This window comes from Crinia signifera, chromosome 12 (genome assembly GCF_055691185.1).
Source record: "Crinia signifera chromosome 12, ASM5569118v1, whole genome shotgun sequence".
Taxonomy (NCBI): Eukaryota; Metazoa; Chordata; class Amphibia; order Anura; family Myobatrachidae; genus Crinia; species Crinia signifera.
The window spans coordinates 41,317,912-41,345,366 of record NC_139228.1 but is presented as its reverse complement, the minus strand read 5'-3'; the positions used below and the strand labels follow the sequence as shown (position 1 = coordinate 41,345,366).

General features: G+C 45.3%; 2 protein-coding genes across 5 annotated transcripts in view; one reads left to right on the top strand and one right to left on the bottom strand.

Moving 5' to 3' along the window:
* TRMT5 (tRNA methyltransferase 5) lies at window positions 1-27,132 on the bottom strand. 3 transcript variants are annotated; one of them, XM_083166649.1, is made up of 5 exons: window positions 26,985-27,132; window positions 8,453-9,060; window positions 3,522-3,646; window positions 865-1,516; window positions 1-164 (listed from the first exon to the last, which is right to left on the bottom strand). In XM_083166649.1, the coding sequence occupies exons 1-5, from the start codon at window positions 26,987-26,989 to the stop codon at window positions 97-99; spliced, it is 1,458 nt and encodes a 485-aa protein (XP_083022775.1). In that variant the 5' UTR covers window positions 26,990-27,132; the 3' UTR covers window positions 1-96. The 3 variants fall into 3 exon arrangements, with proteins under 3 accessions (XP_083022775.1, XP_083022776.1, XP_083022777.1); XM_083166650.1 differs by having other exon boundaries at window positions 26,912-27,048; XM_083166651.1 differs by having other exon boundaries at window positions 26,920-27,042.
* Window positions 27,075-27,455, top strand: part of SLC38A6 (solute carrier family 38 member 6) — a 71,432-nt gene continuing 71,051 nt past the window's right edge. For both annotated transcript variants that reach the window (XM_083166652.1, XM_083166653.1), the window contains exon 1: window positions 27,075-27,455. In XM_083166652.1, the coding sequence (XP_083022778.1) occupies window positions 27,372-27,455 (84 nt within the window). In that variant the 5' untranslated portion in view covers window positions 27,075-27,371.

Sequence of the window (27,455 nt, the reverse complement as noted above, 5' to 3'; positions counted from 1 at the left end):
CTGACTTACTTAATCTTTTATTAAAAGACAAAAATGGAAATTAAGCAACATGAGCTAATATTCCACTGGGAATAAAAACCAAAAAAAGTTGAAAATCTATTCTAGATTACAGAGCTCCGTGCCACCTTCTGGATCTGCTCGGAATCGTTTAGGATCTGGTTCACCTAGAAAGAAAAAAGTGACGTTAACATACCAAGATAAACATTAATAAAATATAATAAATGCAGGATTTTTTTTTTTCTACCTTGAGGTGCATTCACAGTGGGTGTTTTTTGCCCATGAGCGAGGTTATAAAAATTGCTGACCAATAAATCGCTCAATGCATACACAATGAGCGATTTTCACGGGGGGAGAGTAGATGACTATGGAAAGTGGTTTTACTCGTCCTAGATTACCGGCAACAGATGGCGATGATGCAGGAGTGCCCATCAGCACCCACCCATTCATACTAGGTGATTTTGAGCTTAAAAAAAAAAATGCCTATCAATCCTAACCTGGGTACACATCTGAAGATTTACCTGTTTGGAGAAAACAAAAATCTAGTAATGTATGGAAGTAAATGATTGTAAAATGACTGTTTGGATACAAATTTTTAAATCAAGCTGATTTGACCAATTTGTCTGAATGACTATTGTCTGTTTTCCAGTACCTGGGAATCGATGGTTGAATGGTCATCTGCTCCCATACATTAGCAGATTTTTATTTAAAGCAGATGCAAAGTTGAATCAGGCCAATGTTTTATATTTTCTACCAAAAATATTTGGCATTCGAGTGCAGCTCCATTAAATAATAAGAAAATATAAACAGCGAAATTAGAAGTAACGCTCAACTGTACCAATGAGCTGAACGACCTGTTCTACTTACCATTATCATTTGAATCATTTGTAAAAAGCACCTCGGTTGTCGGCTCAAAACTTATACACATCATCTCCTTGTTAGGCGCGACCTTCCTTACAAGATGAACAGAGCAACTCTCCAAAACGCTTCCTAAGATCGATTCCGCCCTGTCTTTCACTTCTTTCTCTGGATTGCTGTCTTTTGAGAAGCCATAACAGTGTAAAGTTGGCAGGATAGCCTCATTGCACGGCTTCTCTTCAAGAAGGTTTCTGAAGGCATCAAGGAATTCCAGGGCCAACGCAGGCAAATTCATTACAATGTGAATGCGATTTTTCCTGCTCACAGAAAAGGACTTAATGTATTGTGACAGCTCTTTCTTTACAACCGTCCTGATAAACTCTCTTCCGTCCAAGTTAAATCCTTGGACTTTTTTGTCGACTTTATTCAGTTTGCAGTTATGGAGGAGCCATTTGTAGGATTCTGGATTCAAATCATTGGCAAAAACTATGCAGTTTTTTTTAGCAGCAGGGATGGCAAAGGGACCCACTCCTGCAAATACATCAAATACCACATCTCCGCTCTTCAAGATCCCGGTAATGCGATCATGTTCTGTGCTGAGACGTGAATTCCAGTAGACTTTGGAAAAATCGAACTCGTAAGTGATGCCATTTTCTTTCACCTGAAATCAGATCTTTTCAGTATATGGATATGCTAAAGTACACAATTTAAACCTATTCCTTAATAAATCTGGTCTTTATTGTAAATTTAATATTTATGATCTAAAATCATTTTATTCATTGAATATTTTAACTTTTTTTTACATTTATTTCCTTTTTCAGTGTTAAAATCAATAATAACCATAACTTTTTCAAAGTGTAAAAAAAAGACACAAACATCCTCGCATTTTGGTGCCATATTCAAACGCTTTCTGAAGAAGGTTATACTCATCGACAAGATGCTAAAAACAAAATATGGAAAATTCCACTGTTTAGTGTAACATATACATTAGCTCGATGCAAAAAGAAAAAAAATGGTACAAACGGGACTAAAAAAACCTTCTCGACAACCAAGACATTAGTATGTTCAAAGAATAGTCAGAGAACTTCTATTTAGGGGTCAATCCTATTAACCCCCAAAGGGTGCGAGTTGCCGTTCGGGTGCCATTTTAACGCTGAAAATGGAACTCGAATTAACCCTAACTCGCACCTTTCGCAGGGCTGAATTCGCTGATATTTTCTCGCACCCATATGGAGGTGCGAGCAATTTTCAGCGAATTCAGCCCCCCGTAAAGTGTGCCCGATGTTGTGATGATTTGCAACTCGCGAATCATCCACACCCTTCAGGGTTAATAGGACCGACCCCAAAGTATAAGTAATACAGTTAAACATGGTGGTGGTCATGTCATAAATAGGGGGGGGGGGGGGTGTATAGGTTGGTGGAGGAAAGTCCGGAGATATAGTTCAAATAACATTAAATCAATTATGAATAAGAAACACACTTTCTCTTTCAATGGTCCTGGTGACACAGCTCAACATTGGGATGTAGGAGGGTCCAAAGGAGCCAGGCACCTATCCTAAAGCTTTAGAGGGTAGGCTCCTCCCCTACTGCATCCCAGACTCTTCAGTTCGTGTTAGGTGCCCACTGGAGTGGGTGCTATTCTAAAGGGCTGCGGGAGCAGCCGAAGAATTAGAGTAGTTAGGGTTTTTTATTATTTTATTAACTTTTCACTCTAGCTAGGTACCAAGTGGAACTCAAAATATTGGAAAGGGGTTCTAAACTGTATCAATTTTTTGACAGGTGAAGAAAAACCGAAAGTTGGCCTCCTCAGTCACGGGAGCTATTGAGAAACTCTGATGAATTGTGTTTGTGTAATGGCTCCAACAAAAATGCGCCAAAGCCCACATTGATGAAAGCCAAATTTAATCTGAAATATTTATTATACTATAAATAATTTTGATAATGTTTAGTTAAAATTTGTGAAACATTATGAAAATGTAATGTACGCTCAAGTGTACGCCACTCCCCATTGTCGGTGTTTGTGACCGTCCGTGTGCGGCTGTTCTGTGGGCGGACTTATGCTCTCCGTCCGTGTACGGTGAAATGGACCGTACGTACGTTTCACCGACCTAACCAGAATAAGGCCCTCAGTGTATCGATGAGATCTTAGTTTTTCCGCGGGGTGCCACGCCCTGCCCGATTTTTAAAGGGCAAAATGCGCCCTGCCCCTCTAGCAGTGCCCTGCTAGAACAGCCTGCTGCTGGTGCGCACGGGGAAGCCCAGAGCCCATGTTGAAGCCTGGCGCTTCCCCGGAAGTTACTTCGGCGGGGCCTGGCCTGCCCACTTTGGTGACATGGGGTTACGACCCCCATCCCTACTTTAGTGACGCCACCGGGCCGGCCCGACCCCCTTTGGTGACATCGGCAGGCCATGGCCACCCCTTTCTTTCTGCCCCCGCCCTGCCCAGTTCCTAGAAGGAACACTAAGATCTCATACAAAAAGCTGAGCCCACTCTGTACTAGTCCACCAAATCCACACTATTCCTCCCATCTTACTTGTAAGCCACCTGTACTGGAAAAAGCATTTAAAAAAAATAATTTTAGTTCATCACAAACTCGAGTAATACACAGCCTGTGATATATACTAATGTTAAAAAGTGTCTTTAAAGTGTGATGGACTCCACAAACCTTGGTCATCATGTTTTCTTCCCCAGCCAGCAGTTCCATCTGAAAGTTTCTATATGTTGAATCGATTATGTTCGTTTTATTGACGACAGACGTAAGGCCTGGATTTTTATCCAATAGAACTTGACCTGTTAAAAGAAAAATCAGTTGCATCAGTTTTCTATATCCTACTATTTATAGAATTGTCTTACCTGTCTAGCTTTGGTGCCAAGACTCGTAATGATGGATACATTACGGATTTAATATAGGGAACTATTTGTACATAGAATCAGCTGCCACTATGGGAGGAATTCAGATAGAAGCGAGGGGATGTAGCAGAAAGCCATGCTAACTAGTGTACCGCGGCTATACGTGATGCTACCAGCATTGCACCCAGTGCTTAAGTCACAAATTAAAATTTACTATTACCAATCCCCGGGGGATGGGTAGTTGTGACAAACTGAGTGTCCGACTGAAGCTCTGGACACTCATCCCAGGAGCAACGTACCCCTGGGAATTACCCTCTTTATTACTTACACATTTCTAATGCTGGATGGGACATCCCATTACCTCCAAAACAGCCTTAATTTGTTGTGGAATGTTCTGGAAATGGTCCTGAGTGCCTGGCCTACATTATAGCAGCATCATAGTTTTTTTGAGGGAGGCTGCGCCTCATAATCCCAGAGGCGCGCTATTGGATTTTAATCTGGTAACGGTTAGGGCCATTGCAGTGCACTGAGCTCATGGTCATGCTGTGCAGCCAGCTTCAGAGATTGTGTGCTTTGTGGCATGTCCCGGTATCCTGCTGGAAGTAGCCATTAGAGCAGGGCTGGGCAATTGCGGCCCTCCAGATGTTGATGAACTACACTTCCCAGCATGCCTTGCATCAGTTTCAGCATGGCCACATAGCAAAACTAATGCAAAGCATCCTGGGATGTGTAGTTCATCAACATCTGGAGGGCCGCAATTGCCCAGCCCTGCATTAGAGGATGGATAAACTGAGAAAAGAAGGGATGGGCACCGGGTTCCACTCCTGTCTTAGTTGTGGCTTTCTGCTGCTGTAACCAATTAACTCAGTGGTTACCAAACGGTGTGCCTAGGCACCCTGAGGTGCCTCGGATTAGGGGTCCACGACCAAAACAAATTATTTATGCTTAAAGTAATAGGCAAAACCAGTGCTGGTGGCTGCCAATCATAAAATGTATGGACAATTAGAACAACAGCTGAACCGAAGGGTGACAGTTAAGCATAATTTACTTTATTTATCAATTAACATTTTTGCCTAGGGTTGCCTTAAACAAGTGCCCTGGAACGTTTGAGAACCACTGCATTAACTTCAAGAATTAATGAGCTGCGCATTTATAATACTAATAATACATTTATTTATATAGCACTCTTTCCCCAGTAGGACTCAAGGCGCTTAAGAGATAGAATGAATGTAATACAGTACAGGAACAATGAAGTACAGAAAAGCTTTTCATAAACAATACTTAAGGGAATTAAGGAAATGCTCGAGTAAACAGGAAAGTCTTGAGTCTGTTTTGAAGCAGCTATTTGAGAGACTTTCAACATGCTGTAAGTATGAACTAGTCGGGCTACACTCCCCTGTACTTGCTCATTAACAAGATGTTTTTCTCCACAGAAATACTGCTCACTGGATGTTTTTTGTTTTGCACACAATTTTCTGTGCAGACTGCAGTTCTTGACAGAAAAAAAAAATTGAAGATCAGCAGTTTCTGAGACATCTTGCTACAACAATCATTTCATGATCAGGGTCATGGTGAACGAGTCACCATGTATGCGTTGATTTGTTGCAATATGATCTTCAATATGATATACAGTGGCCATTGAGTGTATATTATAGGAGACTACATATAAAGACTGGGGGACAAGGAAGTTCTGGATGTGTGTGGATAGCATGTTAATGTTACCATGTGGGTAAATAAGAGTTGCACCGGCAGTGTCAATTTTAATGCAATGCGCCATTATTGGTACACGGCACGTGCACAAGACTGTATTTGCAAATGCACAAAGGTATCTGCAACAGTGGGAGCGATTGCATTTCATAACAAGGAAAAGGAGTGGTGAAGTGTCAATGGGATGGGTTTGCAATTTCTGCGATGCGGGGCCTGTATGGGGGGTTCCGTAGGCAATGCATTTAGAAAAATTGCAAAGCCAATAGTAGAAAATGTTAACGCTTCATTCGTACAGGCTGAGTAACTGCAGAGCTCCAGCAGACTGCGGAAGTACGAATGGCTGCTGAGGAACAGTCAATGCTCAGGCTAATAATTGCATAATCACAGCCAGCTGATGCCCTTCACACTGATGTAGGGAATGCGGTTTAGTCCGCTGCATGCCAAATGACATTCATTAACTCTTTGCATTGTACAAAGTAACACTGCGATAAAGTCATGTCTTTTTACCATAGTCATTTAAATAAAATGATCTTTGCAGGATTGAGTGCAATAGGTATTGGCTTCATTGGCGATGCTGTATCAGTGATCAGAGATGAGAGTGCAGGGTTGGCTTGAAGTGTATGCAGAATTGCGATTGCAATTAATGTGCATGAGATCACATCTGCAATCCGTGCTGAATAAGGCCCACAGATTGAAGATGATGCAGGTATAGAAAGCCCCACAGAACTATTTTTAAAAGGTTTGGATTACTTACAATAGGCATGTCCAATCTATGGCCCTCTAGCTGTCCCATCATGCCTTGCCACAGTTTTGCTATTAGGGAATACGGAAACTATTGCAAGGCATGCTGGGATGTGTAGTTTCACAACAACTAGTTTGGACATGCCGGACTTACACTAATGAGCTCCTCTAATGTGCAATCAGTCCCCAATCTTTTATAACCAGAATTCATCTACAAAATACTTTGCATGGCATCCAGCTAACCCCATACATTAGTAATTGCCATTTGTGTCATTTCTGTGTAACAAATAGTACAGCCAGTCGCAGTTCGGGCAGAAGATTGCTAGAAGTGGGGGCAGGGCAGGAGGGAACAAGGCTGTATATACCACAAAGGTGAAATAGGCAAATACCTAGAACAGTAATGCTGCTTTCAGACCGCAAAACTGGCTTTGACCCTGTATTTGGAAACGTTTCCAAAAACGGGTCTGCCAGGTAAAACCCCGTTCACACCGCATCTCTTAAACGGTATATTACCGTTTAAGTGCGGTTTTTTTTACACTGGCAGACCCGGTTTTGTAAACTTTCCAAAAACAGGGTCAAAGCCAGTCTTCAGCGCGCGCCGCCCCCGCCCCCCCCCCCGGGGGTTAACACCCCCAAATCCCCCCCACCCCAGGGCTTACATCCCCCCCCCCCACCCCCCTGTGCAGCCAGTACCTCCGTTGCGTGATCCGGCACTGCAGTTGGTCGCGGAAGCACTTATGAAAAAAAGCGTCTTTCAGCAAATGGCTGCCCCATAGGAAAACAAGTTTTAAAAAACTGTCTTTCGTATGGGGGCAGCCATTTTCCGAAAGTCACTTTTCTTATAAGAAAAGTGACTTTCGGAAAATGGCTGCCCCCATACGAAAGACAGTTTTTTAAAACAGGTTTTCCTATGGGGCAGCCATTTTCTGAAAGACGCTTTTTTTTCATAAGTGCTTCCCCGACCATACTTCACTGCCGGGATCCACAACAAAGGTACCGGCTGCGCGGCGGGTGTCGACACACGCGCCGCGTGGGGGGTGTCGACACACGCGGGGGGGGGGGGGCGGCTCCAGTGCTGCGAATATTTAATGAGTGCTCATTAAATATTCGCTGCTCTGAATTTAGGACCCAGCTCATTGGCTGGGTCCTAAATACCGTTTCAGACCCGATTTTGATGCAAAAATACCGGGTCTGAAACGGGTAGGACCCTCCATTTTAACCGTTTTACAAAATCGGCTTTTGTAAAACGGTTAAGGGGTCCTGCACCTTTCAGACCGCACAGATTACCGTTTTAAAACGGTAAAAAAACGGCAATATACAGTTTACAAAGTGCGGTCTGAAAGGGGCATAACCTTCCCGGGCCACAGTGGAAATGACTCAATGTTATTTTATCTTATTTACAAATATGTTTTCCACAAGATGTGCTCATCACAAAATGCCAATAGATAGGCACGCCGTTTTACTTATTTATTTTTCTATTTTTTTTACACACTGTAGCCTGCACGGATCTGATTGATCCGTGCAGGCTGAAGCCAAATACGCCTGGAAAATTAAGTATATTTTCCAGGCGTATTTGGCCGACAATTAGCGGCTGTATTGAAAATACAACCGGTTAGTAAATTAGGAATCACCATTCTTTTGAATGGTGATTCCTGTCGTATTCTTTCGATGGTGTACTCATTCGTATTTGTAAATACAAATATGAATGTCCCATCAATACGAATAGCCGTATTTTCGGGATAGTAAATCGCGAAAATACGAATGTGTAAAAAATAGGTGTATTTCTGGATACGAATACACCTATTTTTTACGAATTTAGCTTAGTAAATTTCCCCCATAATGTGCAACAAAATCTTTGATTCCCATTATAAGAAACTACACAACTAAGCAATAACCTACACAAAGCACCACAGATCACTAGTCCAGCATGCAAAACTTTCAGATTTCCTTAACTTTTGTACAATGCCTATCTGTCAGTGTATAGAAATAGATAACTTTAAAGCTGGACAAATATCGCTCATGTAAATGGACATTAAGGAGATTTCTATATAAACGTGTACTTTACTACACATGGTCCAGGGAGAGTATTTCCTATACCTGAATACCGGATGCAGTGGTGCAATTTACAGGGGACCACAGGCTTTACAACAGCTCTGTCTGAACTCCAGTATCTCAGACATATTTTTCCACCAGAGTATTTTAGTTTTAACTTGCAGACAATAGCATGACTGTAGTAGTCAATTAGACATCACAGTAACTGAGACATGTAATTACCCATTGTCATGAAACAATACATACCAATCAAATTCTTGTAAGGAAGTTGATGATCCCGGAGATTCATGTGAGCGATGTGTCCGACGCGGCTGAAACTAGAGGTTACATCTTGGCCTTGAGGTAAGACTGCCTGCAAGATCTCTTCAGTCTTAAACTGTTCGTAAGTAAGTTGCAGATCAATCTCATAAACCTGAGGGCTGATCTCAAACTGTTCAAAAATGTCCAGATCACGTTCGTCAAAGGAGTCCTTCGACTTAACTGTAAAAGGGTCCAGGATTACACATTTGTGATGGTCATCCTTTGGGTCGTCAATTATTCTCTTTAGTTGCGGCCTGCGAATAAGTCTGTTTTTAAGATTTTTCATGACTTTATTAATAATTTCTTTCTTTACTTTTATAACAGGGACTTGTATAGTTTTAGTGAAGGCTTCGCGATCCAGACTGGTCATCCCACGCACTTTGGGATTAGGAGAGAATAGACCCAGTTCCTCATTTTCTTGCATTTCTGTTACTACCAAAGAGCTGTGTAGCCTCCGGATTACACGGAATGGAAGTTTGGGTGTTAATTTATTTACGGTGATAATACCAGCAGAGTTCAGAAGAGTTGCTGAGCAGTAAATCTGTTTAAGTATCCTGTAGGAAAACATCAAATAAGCTTATCTAGGCGTGAAAATATGTATTCCAGCAGATTCCTAAAGACGGGAACTGATTGACATGTAAATGTAAGAATATAGATATTTGGTATGGGTCATTGAGTTGATCCAATTTAGGTCGACATGCATTTGGTCAACAGGCCTTAGGATGACACCGGAAGTAGGTTGATAGGGTTGGAAGGTTGACACAACCATTAGGTGGACAATGGCAAGGTCACGTGTCAAAATGTCAACATGAGTTTTTCATGGTTTTCTTCCCGAATGTCGACACTGTCAAAGTATACAGCTGTGCTCACTATGCTTCAGGCACCGCGTCTCGCTGCATTCTCCCCCCATGCCCTGTTGGCATATGTTGGCTCCACAAAAAAAGATGAAAAAATTCATGACGACCTTGTCATTGTTGCCCTTCAACCTAAGGCCTGTCTACCTTTAGTGGTTGACCTAATAATCATATCCCAGATATTTTCCTATATCCCAAATAGGGAGGCCAATCCCAGGATCGGCGGGATCCGGGGATTTTGGCCTAAAATGGTCGGGATTTGAATCCCAGGATTGAAGCTTCGAATCCCGGGATTCCGGGATTAGTATCCCCATGCAAAAATGTACTTTTTGTTTAAAGCCGGGCAGCGCTGAGCACTATAGAATATGGCACAGACGCTGCCCGGCTGACTGCTCCTTACCCCGCCGCTGTTCGGGAGTTGGGACAGTGTGCTGTGCTGAGCCTGTAAGGAAGGCATGGCAGCGCCCGGGCTGTGCAGCGTGACCCCTGACATCACGTCACACTGCAGAGCCTGGCCGCCGCTATGCCTGTCAGGCTCAGCACACGGTCTTAAACCCGGACAGACACCCGCTGTGCTTCCCCCAGCCGCTCAAGCGCCGGAAATAGTCACGGTCCTGCTGCTGCCTGTCACCACTACCGCAGTAAGTGACAGGGCAGGGCGGCTGGGGAGGATTGGTGGGGGGGGTTAGGCTTAAGGTACGTACAGATTTTCTGTCTGATCTATCTGGTGGGAACAAAAACCTGGAAATGTATGGGAGTATATGACAATCAAAAATTTCCACCCAAATGCAGGAAAACAGAAAAAATATATATGTTTTGATAAATTTGTTATATCACAATGATTAAACAATTTGTCTGACTGATCACTGTCTGTTTTCAAGTGTTTGGGAACAATTTTTTGATTGTCAGTTGCTCCCATACATTTCCAGGTTTTTGTTCCCACCAGTTAGATCAGACAGAAAATCTGTACGTGTGTATGCACTTGTAGACATTTTTTTATAGTGACATTTGGGGGAGGGACCATTTTTTTTTATTAGGGAGGCCAATCCCGGAATTGAGCATTTTTCAAACCTGAATCCCGGGATTGAAAAAATGCCCCGGGATTGTCATCCCTAATCCCAAATCACTGTGTGTTCATGTATGGCAGGCATGTCCAAACTGTGGCCCTCCAGCTGTTGTGAAGCTACACATCCCAGCATGCCTTGCCATAGTTTTAGCATCCCAATAGCAAACTGTGGTAAGGCATGATGGGCCATAGTTTGGACATGCTGCTGTATGGTAAAGCAGGGTTGCCTACCCTCCCGGAATGGCCAGGAGGGTCCCGAAAATCGGGTCCCCTTCCCGGCCCCCTGGAAAGGTGGGGAACCCTCCCTGTCCCACCCATTCCGATGAGATCTGCAAATCAGGTAATTTTTCCATGGTACTCTTTACCTAGAAGGGCGCCCGTCGCGGGCATCGCGGGTACATTTATGTCTGGACGCGACCGACGAGATGCCCGCGATTTCCCATTGAAACCCATGTTAAACATGGAAATCGTGTCGGTCGCGTCGCGGCCGGCCATAAATGTACCCGCGATGCCCGCGATGCCCGCGACGCGATGCTCCCGATTTCCCATAGGAATCAATGTTAAAAGCCGCGATGAACCCGATTTTACTGTTAAATGGCTCAATGGACCCGATTTGGCCATAGAAATCAATGTTAAATGGGCCACAGAGCCCATTAACCCTTAAATGTCCCCCCCAATTTTTAACGCCACCCCACGATCCACGCGAACCCGAAGCGTGGCGAGCGAAGCGAGCCCGCGAAGGGCGGCGGTACGCGTCCTCCGACCTTTTCATGCCCTACTATCCACTAGGGCGTGGAGTGAGAATATAATAGTGTGGCTAACGCAGCGAGCCACCGAGCCCGAAGCGTGGCGAGCGCAGCGAGCCCCGCGAGGGGACGCGGATACCTTCACAGGTAGACGCGTCCCCTCGCGGGCTTCACAGGTGTCGGCGTCGCCACGGACACCTGTGAAGCCCGCGAGGGGACGCGTATAGCTGTGAAGGTATCCGCGTCCCCTCGCCACGCTTCAGGCTCGGTGGCTCGCTGCGCTCGCCACACTATTATATTCTCACTCCACGCCCTAGTGGATAGTAGGGCATGAAAAGGTCGGAGGACGCGTACCGCCGCCCCTCGCGGGCTCGCTGCGCTCGCCACGCTTCGGGTTCGCGTGGATCGTGGGGTGGCGTTAAAAATTGGGGGGGGACATTTAAGGGTTAATGGGCTCTGTGGCCCATTTAACATTGATTTCTATGGCCAAATCGGGTCCATTGAGGCATTTAACAGTCAAATCGCGGTCAATCAGCCTTTTTAACATTGATTCCTATGGGAAAATCGCGGGCATCGCGGCCATCCCGATTTACCCGCGATGACCGCGATTTTTCCCCCCGATGACCGCGATTTCAATCGCTGGCGCCCTTCTAGGTAAAGAGTACCTTTTCCATAATGGGGGTGGGGCTCAATGATGTCACGCTCAAGGCCCCCTACCCCAGGAAAGTTTCCTCTCCGGGCTTCTCTCAGAGAGGAGATTTTAAAAAGTCAGCAACCCTGTTGTCAAGTAGTTTTCTTTTGACCTCCATAGTGGTTTACTACTGTACAACCAAACAAAACCTTCTGTTATGTACAGACATTTCTTTGCTCACATTACATAAAGAGGGATCATCCAGAGAGGAAATCCTACACACAGCTTTATATCCTAAAACATCTGTATAGATTAGTGTAGCTTGTAAGAAGTATTTTTGGGCTGTGGTGGGCTTTGTTACACTTCAGGTGTTTTTGTTACCAGTTAGTGGCGAATTTTTCTAAATTCACATTTTTTCTATAAAGTTATTTCCGGTGAAACTAAACATCACCGAAATGAGGAAGTCATTATGGGACAAAAAATATATATACATACAGTATTGGATGGGGTAAGAAGATATGCTTCACCTAAATGCACACAAAAATGGAATGACCAAATGAACAACGAGGCTGAAGTTGGCTTCTTATTCGGCCAGCTTCTTATTCGAGCTCCAGCTTCTTATTCGAGCTCCAGCTTCTTATTCGAGCTCCAGCTTCTTATTCGAGCTCCAGCTTCTTATTCAGAACAATCACTTTTACAAGGGTTAATGAATCATGGACCACAAATTTCACTGCAGAAATCAACACAGGGGGGTTGCCTACATATGACCCACTTGCAATTTCTTTTGACCAACAATGATTTGGGCAGAAAATGGGCACAAAAATGGGCATGGGTCCCAGATATCATTTTGAATAAGTAGCTGGTGTCCTGCAAGGGTTAAACAGCGTTGGTCAAAAAATATTACACTGGAAACCCGCACAGGGGGGGCACTTATATATGACCCACTTGCCATTTCTTTTGACCAACAAGGATTTGGGCAGTAATAGGGCAGTAAAGTGGGCATGGGTCACAGATGTCATCATTTTGAATAAGTAGCTGGTGTCCTGCAAGGGTTAAACAGTGTTGGTCAAAACAGATTACACTTGAAACCCACACAGGGGGGTTACCTACATATGACCCACTTGCAATTTCTTTTGACCAACAATGATTTGGGCAGAAAATGGGCACAAAAATGGGCATGGGTCCCAGAATCATCATTTTGAATAAGTAGCTGGTGTTCTGCAAGGGTTAAACAGCGTTGGTCAACAAATATTACACTGGAAACCCGCACAGGGGGGGTCACTTACATATGACCCACTTGCCATTTCTTTTGACCAACAAGGATTTGGGCAGAAATAGGGCAGTAAAGTGGGCATAGGTCCCAGATGTCATCATTTTGAATAAGTAGCTGGTGTCCTGCAAGGGTTAAACAGCGTTGGTCAAAAAATGTTACACTTGGAATCCACACAGGGGGGTCAGATACATATGACCCACTTGCAATTTCTTTTGACCAACAAGGATTTGGGCAGAAATAGGGCAGTAAAGTGGGCTTGGGTCCCAGAATCATGATTTTGAATAAGTAGCTGGTGTCCTGCAAGGGTTAAACAGCGTTGGTCAAAAAATATTACACTGGAAACCCGCACAGGGGGGTCACTTACATATGACCCACTTGCCATTTCTTTTGACCAACAAGGATTTGGGCAGTAATAGGGCTGTAAAGTGGGCATGGGTCACAGATGTCATTATTTTGAATAAGTAGCTGGTGTCCTGCAAGGGTTAAACAGTGTTGGTCAAAACATATTACACTTGAAAACCACACAGGGGGGTTGCCTACATATGACCCACTTGCAATTTCTTTTGACCAACAATGATTTGGGCAGAATATGGGCACAAAAATGGGCATGGGTCCCAGAATCATCATTTTGAATAAGTAGCTGGTGTTCTGCAAGGGTTAAACAGCGTTGGTCAAAAAATGTTACACTTGGAATCCACACAGGGGGGTCAATTACATATGACCCACTTGCCATTTCTTTTGACCAACAAGGATTTGGGCAGAAATAGGGCACTAAAGTGGGCATGGGTCCCAGAATCATCATTTTGAATAAGTAGCTGGTGTCCTGCAAGGGTTAAACAGCGTTGGTCAAAAAATGTTACACTGGAAACCCACACAGGGGGGTTGCCTACATATGACCCACTTGCAATTTCTTTTGACCAACAATGATTTGGGCAGAAAATGGGCACAAAAATGGGCATGGGTCCCAGAATCATCATTTTGAATAAGTAGCTGGTGTTCTGCAAGGGTTAAACAGCGTTGGTCAAAAAATGTTACACTTGGAATCCACACAGGGGAGTCAGATACATATGACCCACTTGCCATTTCTTTTGACCAACAAGGATTTGGGCAGAAATAGGGCACTAAAGTGGGCATGGGTCCCAGAATCATCATTTTGAATAAGTAGCTGGTGTCCTGCAAGGGTTAAACAGCGTTGGTCAAAAAATGTTACACTGGAAACCCGCACAGGGGGGTCACTTATATATGACCCACTTGCCATTTCTTTTGACCAACAAGGATTTGGGCAGAAATAGGGCACTAAAGTGGGCATGGGTCACAGATGTCATCATTTTGAATAAGTAGCTGGTGTCCTGCAAGGGTTAAACAGTGTTGGTCAAAACATATTACACTTGAAACCCACACAGGGGGGTTGCCTACATATGACCCACTTGCAATTTCTTTTGACCAACAATGATTTGGGCAGAAAATGGGCACAAAAATGGGCATGGGTCCCAGAATCATCATTTTGAATAAGTAGCTGGTGTTCTGCAAGGGTTAAACAGCGTTGGTCAAAAAATGTTACACTGGAAACCCGCACAGGGGGGTCACTTATATATGACCCACTTGCCATTTCTTTTGACCAACAAGGATTTGGGCAGTAATAGGGCAGTAAAGTGGGCATGGGTCACAGATGTCATCATTTTGAATAAGTAGCTGGTGTTCTGAAAGGGTTAAACAGCGTTGGTCAAAAAATATTACACTGGAAACCCGCACAGGGGGGTCACTTACATATCACCCACTTGCCATTTCTTTTGACCAACAAGGATTTGGGCAGAAATAGGGCAGTAAAGTGGGCATAGGTCCCAGATGTCATCATTTTGAATAAGTAGCTGGTGTCCTGCAAGGGTTAAACAGCGTTGGTCAAAAAATGTTACACTGTAAACCCGCACAGGGGGGTCACTTATATATGACCCACTTGCCATTTCTTTTGACCAACAAGGATTTGGGCAGTAATAGGGCAGTAAAGTGGGCATGGGTCACAGATGTCATAATTTTGAATAAGTAGCTGGTGTCCTGCAAGGGTTAAACAGTGTTGGTCAAAACATATTACACTTGAAACCCACACAGGGGGGTTGCCTACATATGACCCACTTGCAATTTCTTTTGACCAACAATGATTTGGGCAGAAAATGGGCACAAAAATGGGCATGGGTCCCAGAATCATCATTTTGAATAAGTAGCTGGTGTCCTGCAAGGGTTAAACAGCGTTGGTCAAAAAATGTTACACTGGAAACCCGCACAGGGGGGTCACTTATATATGACCCACTTGCCATTTCTTTTGACCAACAAGGATTTGGGCAGAAATAGGGCAGTAAAGTGGGCATGGGTCCCAAAATCATCATTTTGAATAAGTAGCTGGTGTCCTGCAAGGGTTAAACAGCGTTGGTCAAAAAATATTACACTGGAAACCCGCACAGGGGGGTCAATTACATATGACCCACTTGCCATTTCTTTTGACCAACAAGGATTTGGGTAGAAATAGGGCAGTAAAGTGGGCATAGGTCCCAGATGTCATCATTTTGAATAAGTAGCTGGTGTCCTGCAAGGGTTAAACAGCGTTGGTCAAAAAAAAGGGGATTTTGATTACCTACCGGTAAATCCTTTTCTCGTAGTCCGTAGGGTATACTGGGGTTTAGGTAGACAATGGGGTATAGATGGGTCCAAAGGAGCCGGTGCACTTTAATAAAAATTAACATCCTGTGTGCTGGCTCCTCCCCTCTATGCCCCCTCCCACAGCCCAGTTTAGAAAACTGTGCCCGAAGGAGACGGTCATACTATGAGAGGAGGAATAACTTTAACTTAACTAGCAACAGCATAACACTGACGAAACCGGTCAGTCAACCACACCAAACAGTAGAACGAAGCACAGAGGTGGGAGCCCAGTATACCCTACGGACTACGAGAAAAGGATTTACCGGTAGGTAATCAAAATCCCCTTTTCTCTAACGTCCTAGGGTATACTGGGGTTTAGGTAGACAATGGGGACGTCCCAAAGCTCCCACAACGGGCGGGAGAGTGCTGAGGTCCCTGTAACACCGAGTTTCCAAACTGTAGATCCTCTGATGCCAGAGTATCAAAACTGTAAAACTTTACAAAGGTATTGTTTCCGGACCATGTGGCTGCCCTACACAACTGTAGCAAAGGAGTCCCCCTAGCAGCCGCCCACGAGGCACTCACCGACCTGGTAGAGTGAGCGGATATGGAGGCCGGAGCAGGGATCGAGGCCTGCGAATATGCCATCTGAATGGTTAATCTAATCCATCTGGCGATGGACTGCTTTGTCGCTGGACATCCTATCTTTCTAGCATCATATAGAATGAAGAGAGCATCGGACTTCCTTGTACGAGCTGTTCGAGAAACGTAAGTCTTCAAAGCTCTAACCACATCCAAAGTTTTAGGGGTGGAAGAGCCAGTAGTAACCGATGGAACCACAATGGGCTGGTTAATATGAAAGGCCGAGACCACCTTCGGGAGGAACTTCGGCCCTGTACGCAACTCAGCTCTGTCTGCATGAAAGATTAGGTATGGGCTTCTGCACGATAGTGCGCTGAGCTCAGAGACTCTTCTACCAGATGCTAAAGCCAACAGCAAAACCGTTTTCCATGTAAGGAACTTTATTTCTGCTGACTTCAAAGGCTCGAACCAGGATGATTGAAGAAATTCCAAAACTAAGTTTAGATCCCAAGGCGCCACCGGACTTTTGAAGGGTGGTTGTATGTGTAGGACCCCCTTGATGAAGGTCTGCACCTCTGGGAGAGTCGCCAACTGTCTCTGAAAAAATACAGACAGTGCAGAAATTTGGACCTTGATGGATCCTAGCCTAAGGCCCAGATCAACCCCAGCCTGTAAAAATCTTCCCAATTTGAATTCCGAAGGAGAAAATCTATGGCCTTCACACCAAGAGACATACCGCTTCCAGATTCTGTAGTAATGCTTTGAAGTGACTATTTTTCTAGCCTGGAGCATAGTCGGAATGATGGCACTTGGGATGCCTTTTCTTGCTAGGATTTCCCTTTCAATCTCCACGCCATTAAATTTAGCCGACGTAAGTCGTGATAAATGAACGGCCCTTGCTGTAGAAGGTCTGGTCGATGTGGCAGAGGCCAAGGGTCTTCCAGGGACATGGACAGAAGGTCCGCAAACCAGGTCCTGCGCGGCCAATAAGGGGCGATGAAGATCACCAGGACCCTTTCCCGTTTTATCCTCTTGAGAATTCTTGGGATCAATGGGATGGGTGGAAACAGGTAAATGAAACTGAAGGTCCATGGCGCCGTCAGTGCGTCCACCGACACTGCTAGAGGGTCTCGCGTTCGGGAGCAATATCTCGGAAGTTTCTTGTTCATTTGTGAGGCCATCATATCTGCCTGAGGACACCCCCACCTGTCCACCAGCATTTGAAATATCTGAGGGTGAAGACTCCACTCCCCTGGGTGTAGAGTGTGTCTGCTGAGATAATCCGCTAGTAAGTTTTGTACTCCCGGAATAAAGATGGCCGATATGGCTTCTGCGTGGTTTTCCGCCCACCTTAGGATTTTTGCCGCTTCTCTCATGGCGGACCTGCTTTTTGTGCCCCCTTGGCGATTTATATATGCCACTGCCGTGACATTGTCCGATTGGACTTGAACTGGCTTTCCTCTCAACAGATCTGAGGCCTGTAGTAAGGCCTGATGTATTGCTCTTAGTTCTAAAATGTTTATGGGGAGAGAGGCCTCCTGTTTTGACCACAGCCCCTGGAAATGAACTCCTTGAGTTACTGCACCCCAACCCTTCAAGCTGGCATCTGTTGTTAGGAGTACCCATGGGTAAAATCCGAACTTCTTTCCCTCTAGCAGGTTGGATGACTTCAGCCACCACAGAAGAGAGACTCTTGTCTCCGATGATAGAGTGACCAGGGAGTGCATTTGGAGATGAGAACCCGTCCACTTGGTTAATAGGTCCAGTTGGAAAGTCCTCGCATGGAAGCGTCCGTAGGGAATCGCTTCGTATGCTGCTACCATCCTCCCGAGTAGTTGAATGCAGGAGTGTACAGATATCCTGCGCGGTTTCAGAACCAGCCGCACCATCCTTTGGATGGCCAAAACCTTCTCCGTTGGCAGGAAGACCTTCTGCGCCACCGTATCTAGTATCATCCCCAGGAATAGAAGTCTTTGAGATGGTACTAGCTGCGACTTCTTTAGATTCAGTATCCATCCGTGGGTTGACAGGATCCTGGAGGTGGTACTGACACTCTCCTCCAGTAGCTCTCTGGTAGGGGCCTTTATTAAAAGGTCGTCCAGGTATGGCACAATATTCACTCCGGCCCGGCGGAGTAGAAGCATCATCTCTGCCATGACCTTCGTGAATATCCGAGGGGCTGTAGACAGGCCAAACGGTAAGGCCCTGAACTGGTAGTGGTCGTTTAAAATCGTGAAGCGAAGATAGGCCTGATGTGGCGGCCATATCGGGATGTGAAGGTAGGCATCCTTTATGTCTAACGACACCAAGAACTCCTTTTCCTCCAATCCCGAAATGACCGCCCTCAAGGACTCCATCTTGAACTTGAAAGTCTTGAGATGCATGTTCAGAAACCGAAGATTCAGTATGGGGCGTACAGAACCGTCTGGTTTGGGTACGACGAATACGTTGGAGTAGTATCCCTTCCCCCTGAGATGGGTAGGTACCGGGATTACCACAGCCTGATCTATTAGTTTCCGAACTGCCTCCAGAAGGTTCCTTTGAGATTCTTGTGAAACTGGTAAGGCTGACTTGAAGAATTTTTGAGGCGGGATAGAGGCAAACTCTATTCTGTATCCCTGAGTCACTATTTCTAGCACCCAGGGGTCCAGGCCAGACGCCTTCCAAACCGGACTGAAATGAAGTAAACGTGCTCCCACTGGAATGTCCCCTCCCTGACGAAGGGAACAGTCATGCTGAGGGCTTTTCCTGAGTGGAGGTGTGAGCCTGCTCGGGCAGGACTGCTGACTGGGTTCTGCGGGACTTGCCTCTTGTGCCTCTGGCTGCATTTGAGGCTCCACGGCCTCTGGTCCTGAACCTCGCGGTCCGAAAGGACTGCAAGGAGGGGCCTGAATAATTTCTCCTCGGGGGTGGAGGGGCAGACGGCAAGTAAGTGGACTTTCCAGCAGTAGCCTGCGAAATCCACTTATTTAGTTCTTCACCGAATAGAGCCTCCCCAGTGAAAGGTAAAGCCTCTACACCCCTCTTAGACTCTGGGTCGGCCGCCCATTGTCGCAACCATAAGACTCTGCGGGCGGAAACAGACATAGTGTTTGTCTGAGCTGCCACTACGCCAATCTCCTTTAATGCCTCACATAAGAAATCTGCAGATTCCTGGATATGTCGCAAAAGAGTCAGCATATCCACTTGAGGGTTATCCTCTTGTAGATCAGCCTGAATTGCCTCAGCCCATTTGCTAATGGCCTTGGTTATCCAACAACCTGCTATAACTGGTCTCTGAGTTGCCCCAGATGCCACATAAATTGCTTTTAATGTAGATTCAAGCTTTCTATCTGCTGGATCTTTCAGAGAAGCTGCCCCAGGGACTGGGAGCACTATCTTTTTAGAGAGCCTGGATACAGAAGTATCCACTGCCGGTGGGGTCTCCCACAACTTTCTATCCTCAGAAGGGAAAGGAAAAATAGATAAGAACCTTTTAGGCACCTGAAATCTCTTTTCTGGGTGAGCCCAGGACTGTTGAAATTTCCTGTTAAGCTCTGTAGAGACAGGAAAGGTGGCAGAGGATTTTTCTTTTGTAGAGAAAAACATTAATTCTGTATGTTCCTCTTCCTTTTCAGGAAGATTTAGAACCTCTCTAATAGCAAAAATGAGAGCATCCACCCCTTGAGAGTGAGATTCCTCAACTAACTCAGGGATATCTACCTCATCCTCTTCTAATTCTTCATCTTCAGTGTCTGTGCCGAGCGGAGCAGGCAAAGAACGCTTTTGAGGAAGAAGCTTAGGTGGTCTTTGAGCAGCAGGTGTAGCTCTAAGATCAGCCACAGACCTCTGTAAGTCATGTCTCTCCTGCCTAGCCACAGCTAATTCAGAAGAAATAGAAGACATCATTCCCTTAATAGAATCCAACCAAGCAGGCTCCTGGCTGCTAGTACCCTGATCAGGTGGCATACAGCTTTCACACACAAGAGACCCCTCCACCAGGGGGGTGAATTTTGTGTGGCATGACTGACACACCGACTTCTTCCCTGCCATGCTGTTGGAAGGTATATATACTTTTATAAAACTATACCGCACCCACAGAGCAATGTCCTTCCCTAAGCAGTGAGAAGGGACAGACAGGGAGAGCCAGCACACAAGCCCTTAGCTGGGTGTTTGTAGGCACCCGGGCTATAATTAACGCAGATTTGTCCTAAGAGGATCAAAAATGTGGCACTTACAAGCACCCACGGACCCCCACAACCCCACTGTATTACCAGTCTGTTGTACGGTCTCTGCTGCGTTGTCGCGGTGCTCTCAGCAAGCGGTAATGGCGCCGGCTGCTGCTGCTCTTTCGCGCTCTCCGGGAGGTTCCGCCCCCAACATGGCGCGTCTGTGTGTAAAATACACGCCGCCGCGGCTACGAGAATCCCCTTAGCGGGAGACTGTTTTCCGCTGTACCGTCACTCTGATGGGCGGCGGGCTGATGGTGTGCTCGTCAGTCCTTAATGACTGCGGTAACATCACCCTCCGGGACCAAACTCCGGCAGCAGGACACGGACCATTAACCCTGTAAGAGGTTGGTGCCGTGTCCCTCCATCAGGACAGCAGTAAGCTCCGCTTGCTGCAAAAATAAAATTAAAATAGAAAAAATAACATCAAAAAACTCTGGAGCTCCAGAGTGTGCTACCGGCCCGTAGGGCACTTTTTTCTAAACTGGGCTGTGGGAGGGGGCATAAAGGGGAGGAGCCAGCACACAGGATGTTAATTTTTATTAAAGTGCACCGGCTCCTTTGGACCCATCTATACCCCATTGTCTACCTAAACCCCAGTATACCCTAGGACGTTAGAGAAATGTTACACTTGGAATCCACACAGGGGGGTCAGAAGGATTTGGGCAGAAATAGGGCAGTAAAGTGGGCATAGGTCCCAGATGTCATCATTTTGAATAAGTAGCTGGTGTCCTGCAAGGGTTAAACAGCGTTGGTCAAAAAATGTTACACTGGAAACCCGCACAGGGGGGTCACTTACATATGACCCACTTGCAATTTCTTTTGACCAACAAGGATTTGGGCAGAAATAGGGCACTAAAGTGGGCATGGGTCCCAGATTTCATCATCTTGAATAAGTAGCTGGTGTCCTGCAAGGGACAAAAAATATTACACTTCAAACTGACACTGGGGTTCACTTAAATATGACCCACCTGTTAACGACTGACCCCCCTGTGCGGGTTTCCAGTGTAATATTTGTTGACCAACGCTGTTTAACCCTTGCAGGACACCAGCTACTTATTCAAAATGATGACATCTGGGACCTATGCCCACTTTACTGCCCTATTTCCGCCCAAATCCTTGTTGGTCAAAAGAAATGGCAAGTGGGTGATATGTAAGTGACCCCCTAGTGCGCGTTTTCAGTGTAATATTTGTTGACCAAAGCTGTTTAACCCTTGCAGAACACCAGCTACTTATTCAAAATGATGATTCTGGGACCCATGCCCATTTTTGTGCCCATTTTCTGTCCAAATCATTGTTGGTCAAAAGAAATTGCAAGTGGGTCATATGTAGGCAACCCCCCTGTGTGGGTTTCAAGTGTAATATGTTTTGACCAACACTGTTTAACCCTTGCAGGACACCAGCTACTTATTCAAAATGATGATTCTGGGACCCATGCCCACTTTACTGCCCTATTTCTGCCCAAATCCTTGTTGGTCAAAAGAAATAGCAAGTGGGTCATATATTAGTGACCCCCCTGTGCGGGTTTCCAGTGTAACATTTTTTGACCAACGCTGTTTAACCCTTGCAGGACACCAGCTACTTATTCAAAATGATGACATCTGGGACCTATGCCCACTTTACTGCCCTATTTCTGCCCAAATCCTTGTTGGTCAAAAGAAATGGCAAATGGGTCATATGTAAGTGACCCCCCTGTGCGGGTTTCCAGTGTAACATTTTTTGACCAACGCTGTTTAACCCTTGCAGGACACCAGCTACTTATTCAAAATGATGACATCTAGGACCTATGCCCACTTTACTGCCCTATTTCTGCCCAAATCCTTGTTGGTCAAAAGAAATGGCAAGTGGGTGATATGTAAGTGACCCCCCTGTGCGGGTTTCCAGTGTAATATTTTTTGACCAACGCTGTTTAACCCTTTCAGAACACCAGCTACTTATTCAAAATGATGACATCTGTGACCCATGCCCACTTTACTGCCCTATTACTGCCCAAATCCTTGTTGGTCAAAAGAAATGGCAAGTGGGTCATATATAAGTGACCCCCCTGTGCGGGTTTCCAGTGTAACATTTTTTGACCAACGCTGTTTAACGCTTGCAGGACACCAGCTACTTATTCAAAATGATGACATCTGGGACCTATGCCCACTTTACTGCCCTATTTCTGCCCAAATCCTTGTTGGTCAAAAGAAATGGCAAGTGGGTCATATGTATCTGACCCCCCTGTGTGGATTCCAAGTGTAACATTTTTTGACCAACGCTGTTTAACCCTTGCAGGACACCAGCTACTTATTCAAAATGATGACATCTGGGACCTATGCCCACTTTACTGCCCTATTTCTGCCCAAATCCTTGTTGGTCAAAAGAAATGGCAAGTGGGTGATATGTAAGTGACCCCCTAGTGACCGTTTTCAGTGTAATATTTGTTGACCAACGCTGTTTAACCCTTGCAGAACACCAGCTACTTATTCAAAATGATGATTCTGGGACCCATGCCCACTTTACTGCCCTATTTCTGCCCAAATCCTTGTTGGTCAAAAGAAATAGCAAGTGGGTCATATATTAGTGACCCCCCTGTGCGGGTTTCCAGTGTAACATTTTTTGACCAACGCTGTTTAACCCTTGCAGGACACCAGCTACTTATTCAAAATGATGACATCTGGGACCTATGCCCACTTTACTGCCCTATTTCTGCCCAAATCCTTGTTGGTCAAAAGAAATGGCAAATGGGTCATATGTAAGTGACCCCCCTGTGCGGGTTTCCAGTGTAACATTTTTTGACCAACGCTGTTTAACCCTTGCAGGACACCAGCTACTTATTCAAAATGATGACATCTAGGACCTATGCCCACTTTACTGCCCTATTTCTGCCCAAATCCTTGTTGGTCAAAAGAAATGGCAAGTGGGTGATATGTAAGTGACCCCCCTGTGCGGGTTTCCAGTGTAATATTTTTTGACCAACGCTGTTTAACCCTTTCAGAACACCAGCTACTTATTCAAAATGATGACATCTGTGACCCATGCCCACTTTACTGCCCTATTACTGCCCAAATCCTTGTTGGTCAAAAGAAATGGCAAGTGGGTCATATATAAGTGACCCCCCTGTGCGGGTTTCCAGTGTAACATTTTTTGACCAACGCTGTTTAACGCTTGCAGGACACCAGCTACTTATTCAAAATGATGACATCTGGGACCTATGCCCACTTTACTGCCCTATTTCTGCCCAAATCCTTGTTGGTCAAAAGAAATGGCAAGTGGGTCATATGTATCTGACCCCCCTGTGTGGATTCCAAGTGTAACATTTTTTGACCAACGCTGTTTAACCCTTGCAGGACACCAGCTACTTATTCAAAATGATGACATCTGGGACCTATGCCCACTTTACTGCCCTATTTCTGCCCAAATCCTTGTTGGTCAAAAGAAATGGCAAGTGGGTGATATGTAAGTGACCCCCTAGTGACCGTTTTCAGTGTAATATTTGTTGACCAACGCTGTTTAACCCTTGCAGAACACCAGCTACTTATTCAAAATGATGATTCTGGGACCCATGCCTATTTTTGTGCCCATTTTCTGTCCAAATCATTGTTGGTCAAAAGAAATTGCAAGTGGGTCATATGTAGGTAACCCCCCTGTGTGGGTTTCAAGTGTAATATGTTTTGACCAACACTGTTTAACCCTTGCAGGACACCAGCTACTTATTCAAAATGATGACATCTGTGACCCATGCCCACTTTACTGCCCTATTACTGCCCAAATCCTTGTTGGTCAAAAGAAATGGCAAGTGGGTCATATATAAGTGACCCCCCTGTGCGGGTTTCCAGTGTAACATTTTTTGACCAACACTGTTTAACCCTTGCAGGACACCAGCTACTTATTCAAAATGATGATTCTGGACCCATGCCCACTTTACTGCCCTATTTCTGCCCAAATCCTTGTTGGTCAAAAGAAATGGCAAGTGGGTCAGATGTATCTGACCCCCCTGTGTGGATTCCAAGTGTAACATTTTTTGACCAACGCTGTTTAACCCTTGCAGAACACCAGCTACTTATTCAAAATGATGACATCTGGGACCTATGCCCACTTTACTGCCCTATTTCTACCCAAATCCTTGTTGGTCAAAATAAATGGCAAGTGGGTCATATGTAATTGACCCCCCTGTGCGGGTTTCCAGTGTAATATTTTTTGACCAACGCTGTTTAACCCTTGCAGGACACCAGCTACTTATTCAAAATGATGATTTTGGGACCCATGCCCACTTTACTGCCCTATTTCTGCCCAAATCCTTGTTGGTCAAAAGAAATGGCAAGTGGGTCATATGTAAGTGACCTCCCTGTGCGGGTTTCCAGTGTAACATTTTTTGACCAATGCTGTTTAACCCTTGCAGGACACCAGCTACTTATTCAAAATGATGACATCTGGGACCTATGCCCACTTTACTGCCCTATTTCTGCCCAAATCCTTGTTGGTCAAAAGAAATGGCAAGTGGGTCATATGTATCTGACCCCCCTGTGTGGATTCCAAGTGTAACATTTTTTGACCAACGCTGTTTAACCCTTGCAGGACACCAGCTACTTATTCAAAATGATGACATCTGGGACCTATGCCCACTTTACTGCCCTATTTCTGCCCAAATCCTTGTTGGTCAAAAGAAATGGCAAGTGGGTCATATGTAATTGACCCCCCTGTCCGGGTTTCCAGTGTAATATTTTTTGACCAACGCTGTTTAACCCTTGCAGGACACCAGCTACTTATTCAAAATGATGACATCTGGGACCTATGCCCACTTTACTGCCCTATTTCTGCCCAAATCCTTGTTGGTCAAAAGAAATGGCAAGTGGGTCATATGTAATTGACCCCCCTGTGCGGGTTTCCAGTGTAATATTTTTTGACCAACGCTGTTTAACCCTTGCAGGACACCAGCTACTTATTCAAAATGATGACATCTGGGACCTATGCCCACTTTACTGCCCTATTTCTGCCCAAATCCTTGTTGGTCAAAAGAAATGGCAAGTGGGTGATATGTAAGTGACCCCCCTGTGCGGGTTTCCAGTGTAATATTTTTTGACCAACGCTGTTTAACCCTTTCAGAACACCAGCTACTTATTCAAAATGATGACATCTGTGACCCATGCCCAGTTTACTGCCCTATTACTGCCCAAATCCTTGTTGGTCAAAAGAAATGGCAAGTGGGTCATATGTAAGTGACCCCCCTGTGCGGGTTTCCAGTGTAATATTTTTTGACCAACGCTGTTTAACCCTTGCAGGACACCAGCTACTTATTCAAAATCATGATTCTGGGACTCATGCCCACTTTACTGCCCTATTTCTGCCCAAATCCTTGTTGGTCAAAAGAAATTGCAAGTGGGTCATATGTATCTGACCCCCCTGTGTGGATTCCAAGTGTAACATTTTTTGACCAACGCTGTTTAACCCTTGCAGGACACCAGCTACTTATTCAAAATGATGACATCTGGGACCTATGCCCACTTTACTGCCCTATTTCTGCCCAAATCCTTGTTGGTCAAAAGAAATGGCAAGTGGGTCATATGTAAGTGACCCCCCTGTGCGGGTTTCCAGTGTAATATTTGTTGACCAACGCTGTTTAACCCTTGCAGAACACCAGCTACTTATTCAAAATGATGATTCTGGGACCCATGCCCATTTTTGTGCCCATTTTCTGCCCAAATCATTGTTGGTCAAAAGAAATTGCAAGTGGGTCATAGGTAGGCAACCCCTTTGTGTGGGTTTCAAGTGTAATATGTTTTGACCAACACTGTTTAACCCTTGCAGGACACCAGCTACTTATTCAAAATGAGGACATCTGTGACCCATGCCCACTTTACTGCCCTATTACTGCCCAAATCCTTGTTGGTCAAAAGAAATGGCAAGTGGGTCATATGTAAGTGACCCCCCTGTGCGGGTTTCCAGTGTAATATTTTTTGACCAACGCTGTTTAACCCTTGCAGGACACCAGCTACTTATTCAAAATGATATCTGGGACCCATGCCCATTTTTGTGCCCATTTTCTGCCCAAATCATTGTTGGTCAAAAGAAATTGCAAGTGGGTCATATGTAGGCAACCCCCCTGTGTTGATTTCTGCAGTGAAATTTGTGGTCCATGATTCATTAACCCTTGTAAAAGTGATTGTTCTGAATAAGAAGCTGGAGCTCGAATAAGAAGCTGGAGCTCGAATAAGAAGCTGGAGCTCGAATAAGAAGCTGGCCGAATAAGAAGCCAACTTCAGCCTCGTAAATGAACATTACATTTTGCTCTTATTGGCCATCTAACCATGTGGGACAGAGATGCACACACAGGTGAACATGTCTCTGCAGCTGAGGTGGAACTACAAAGCGCAGCATGTCCTGCCAACCAGCATCTGCACAGAACGTACTACCACATAAATATACAGTCCATACCCGAGTACCTGCAGCTTTCTGTCTGTCAGGTAGTATTCTTGGCATGTGGCGCTGCATCTTTCTAACCTCTCACCTCATGCTGCTCAGCTTCAGCCGCCATGCTTACGCTGCGTCATCACTTTGCGACTGTGGGCAAAGAGGGCAGCCGGCAGCAGCGTGACCGTCTCACGTGATGCGATAGTAAACAGGAAGCGGTGGCTAGGGGCTTGTGCCGGTGCTCTGCTCATTCTGCTGGTGTAGCTGCTGAGTGCTGACCAGTGTTCACACTCATTCTCTGCTGTTGCTTGGTGCTCACTCTCCGCTCCTTCCCGGTTCTCACACTCGCTCTTTGCTCTTGCTCGGTGCTCACTTTACAGCTCACCCTCTCGCTGCCAGCTGGGATATCACCGTATAAGTTTGACCTGATTCATGCTACCTTCAGTTGGACAAGCTCAGGACTGGCAGTGCTCTACAGCCCACAATGCCGCATGCAGAAAGTAGCATTAACTCGGATTATGGCCACCGTGTGTCTGCTCAGGATGAATCTGCTCCTCTGCTGGGAAAT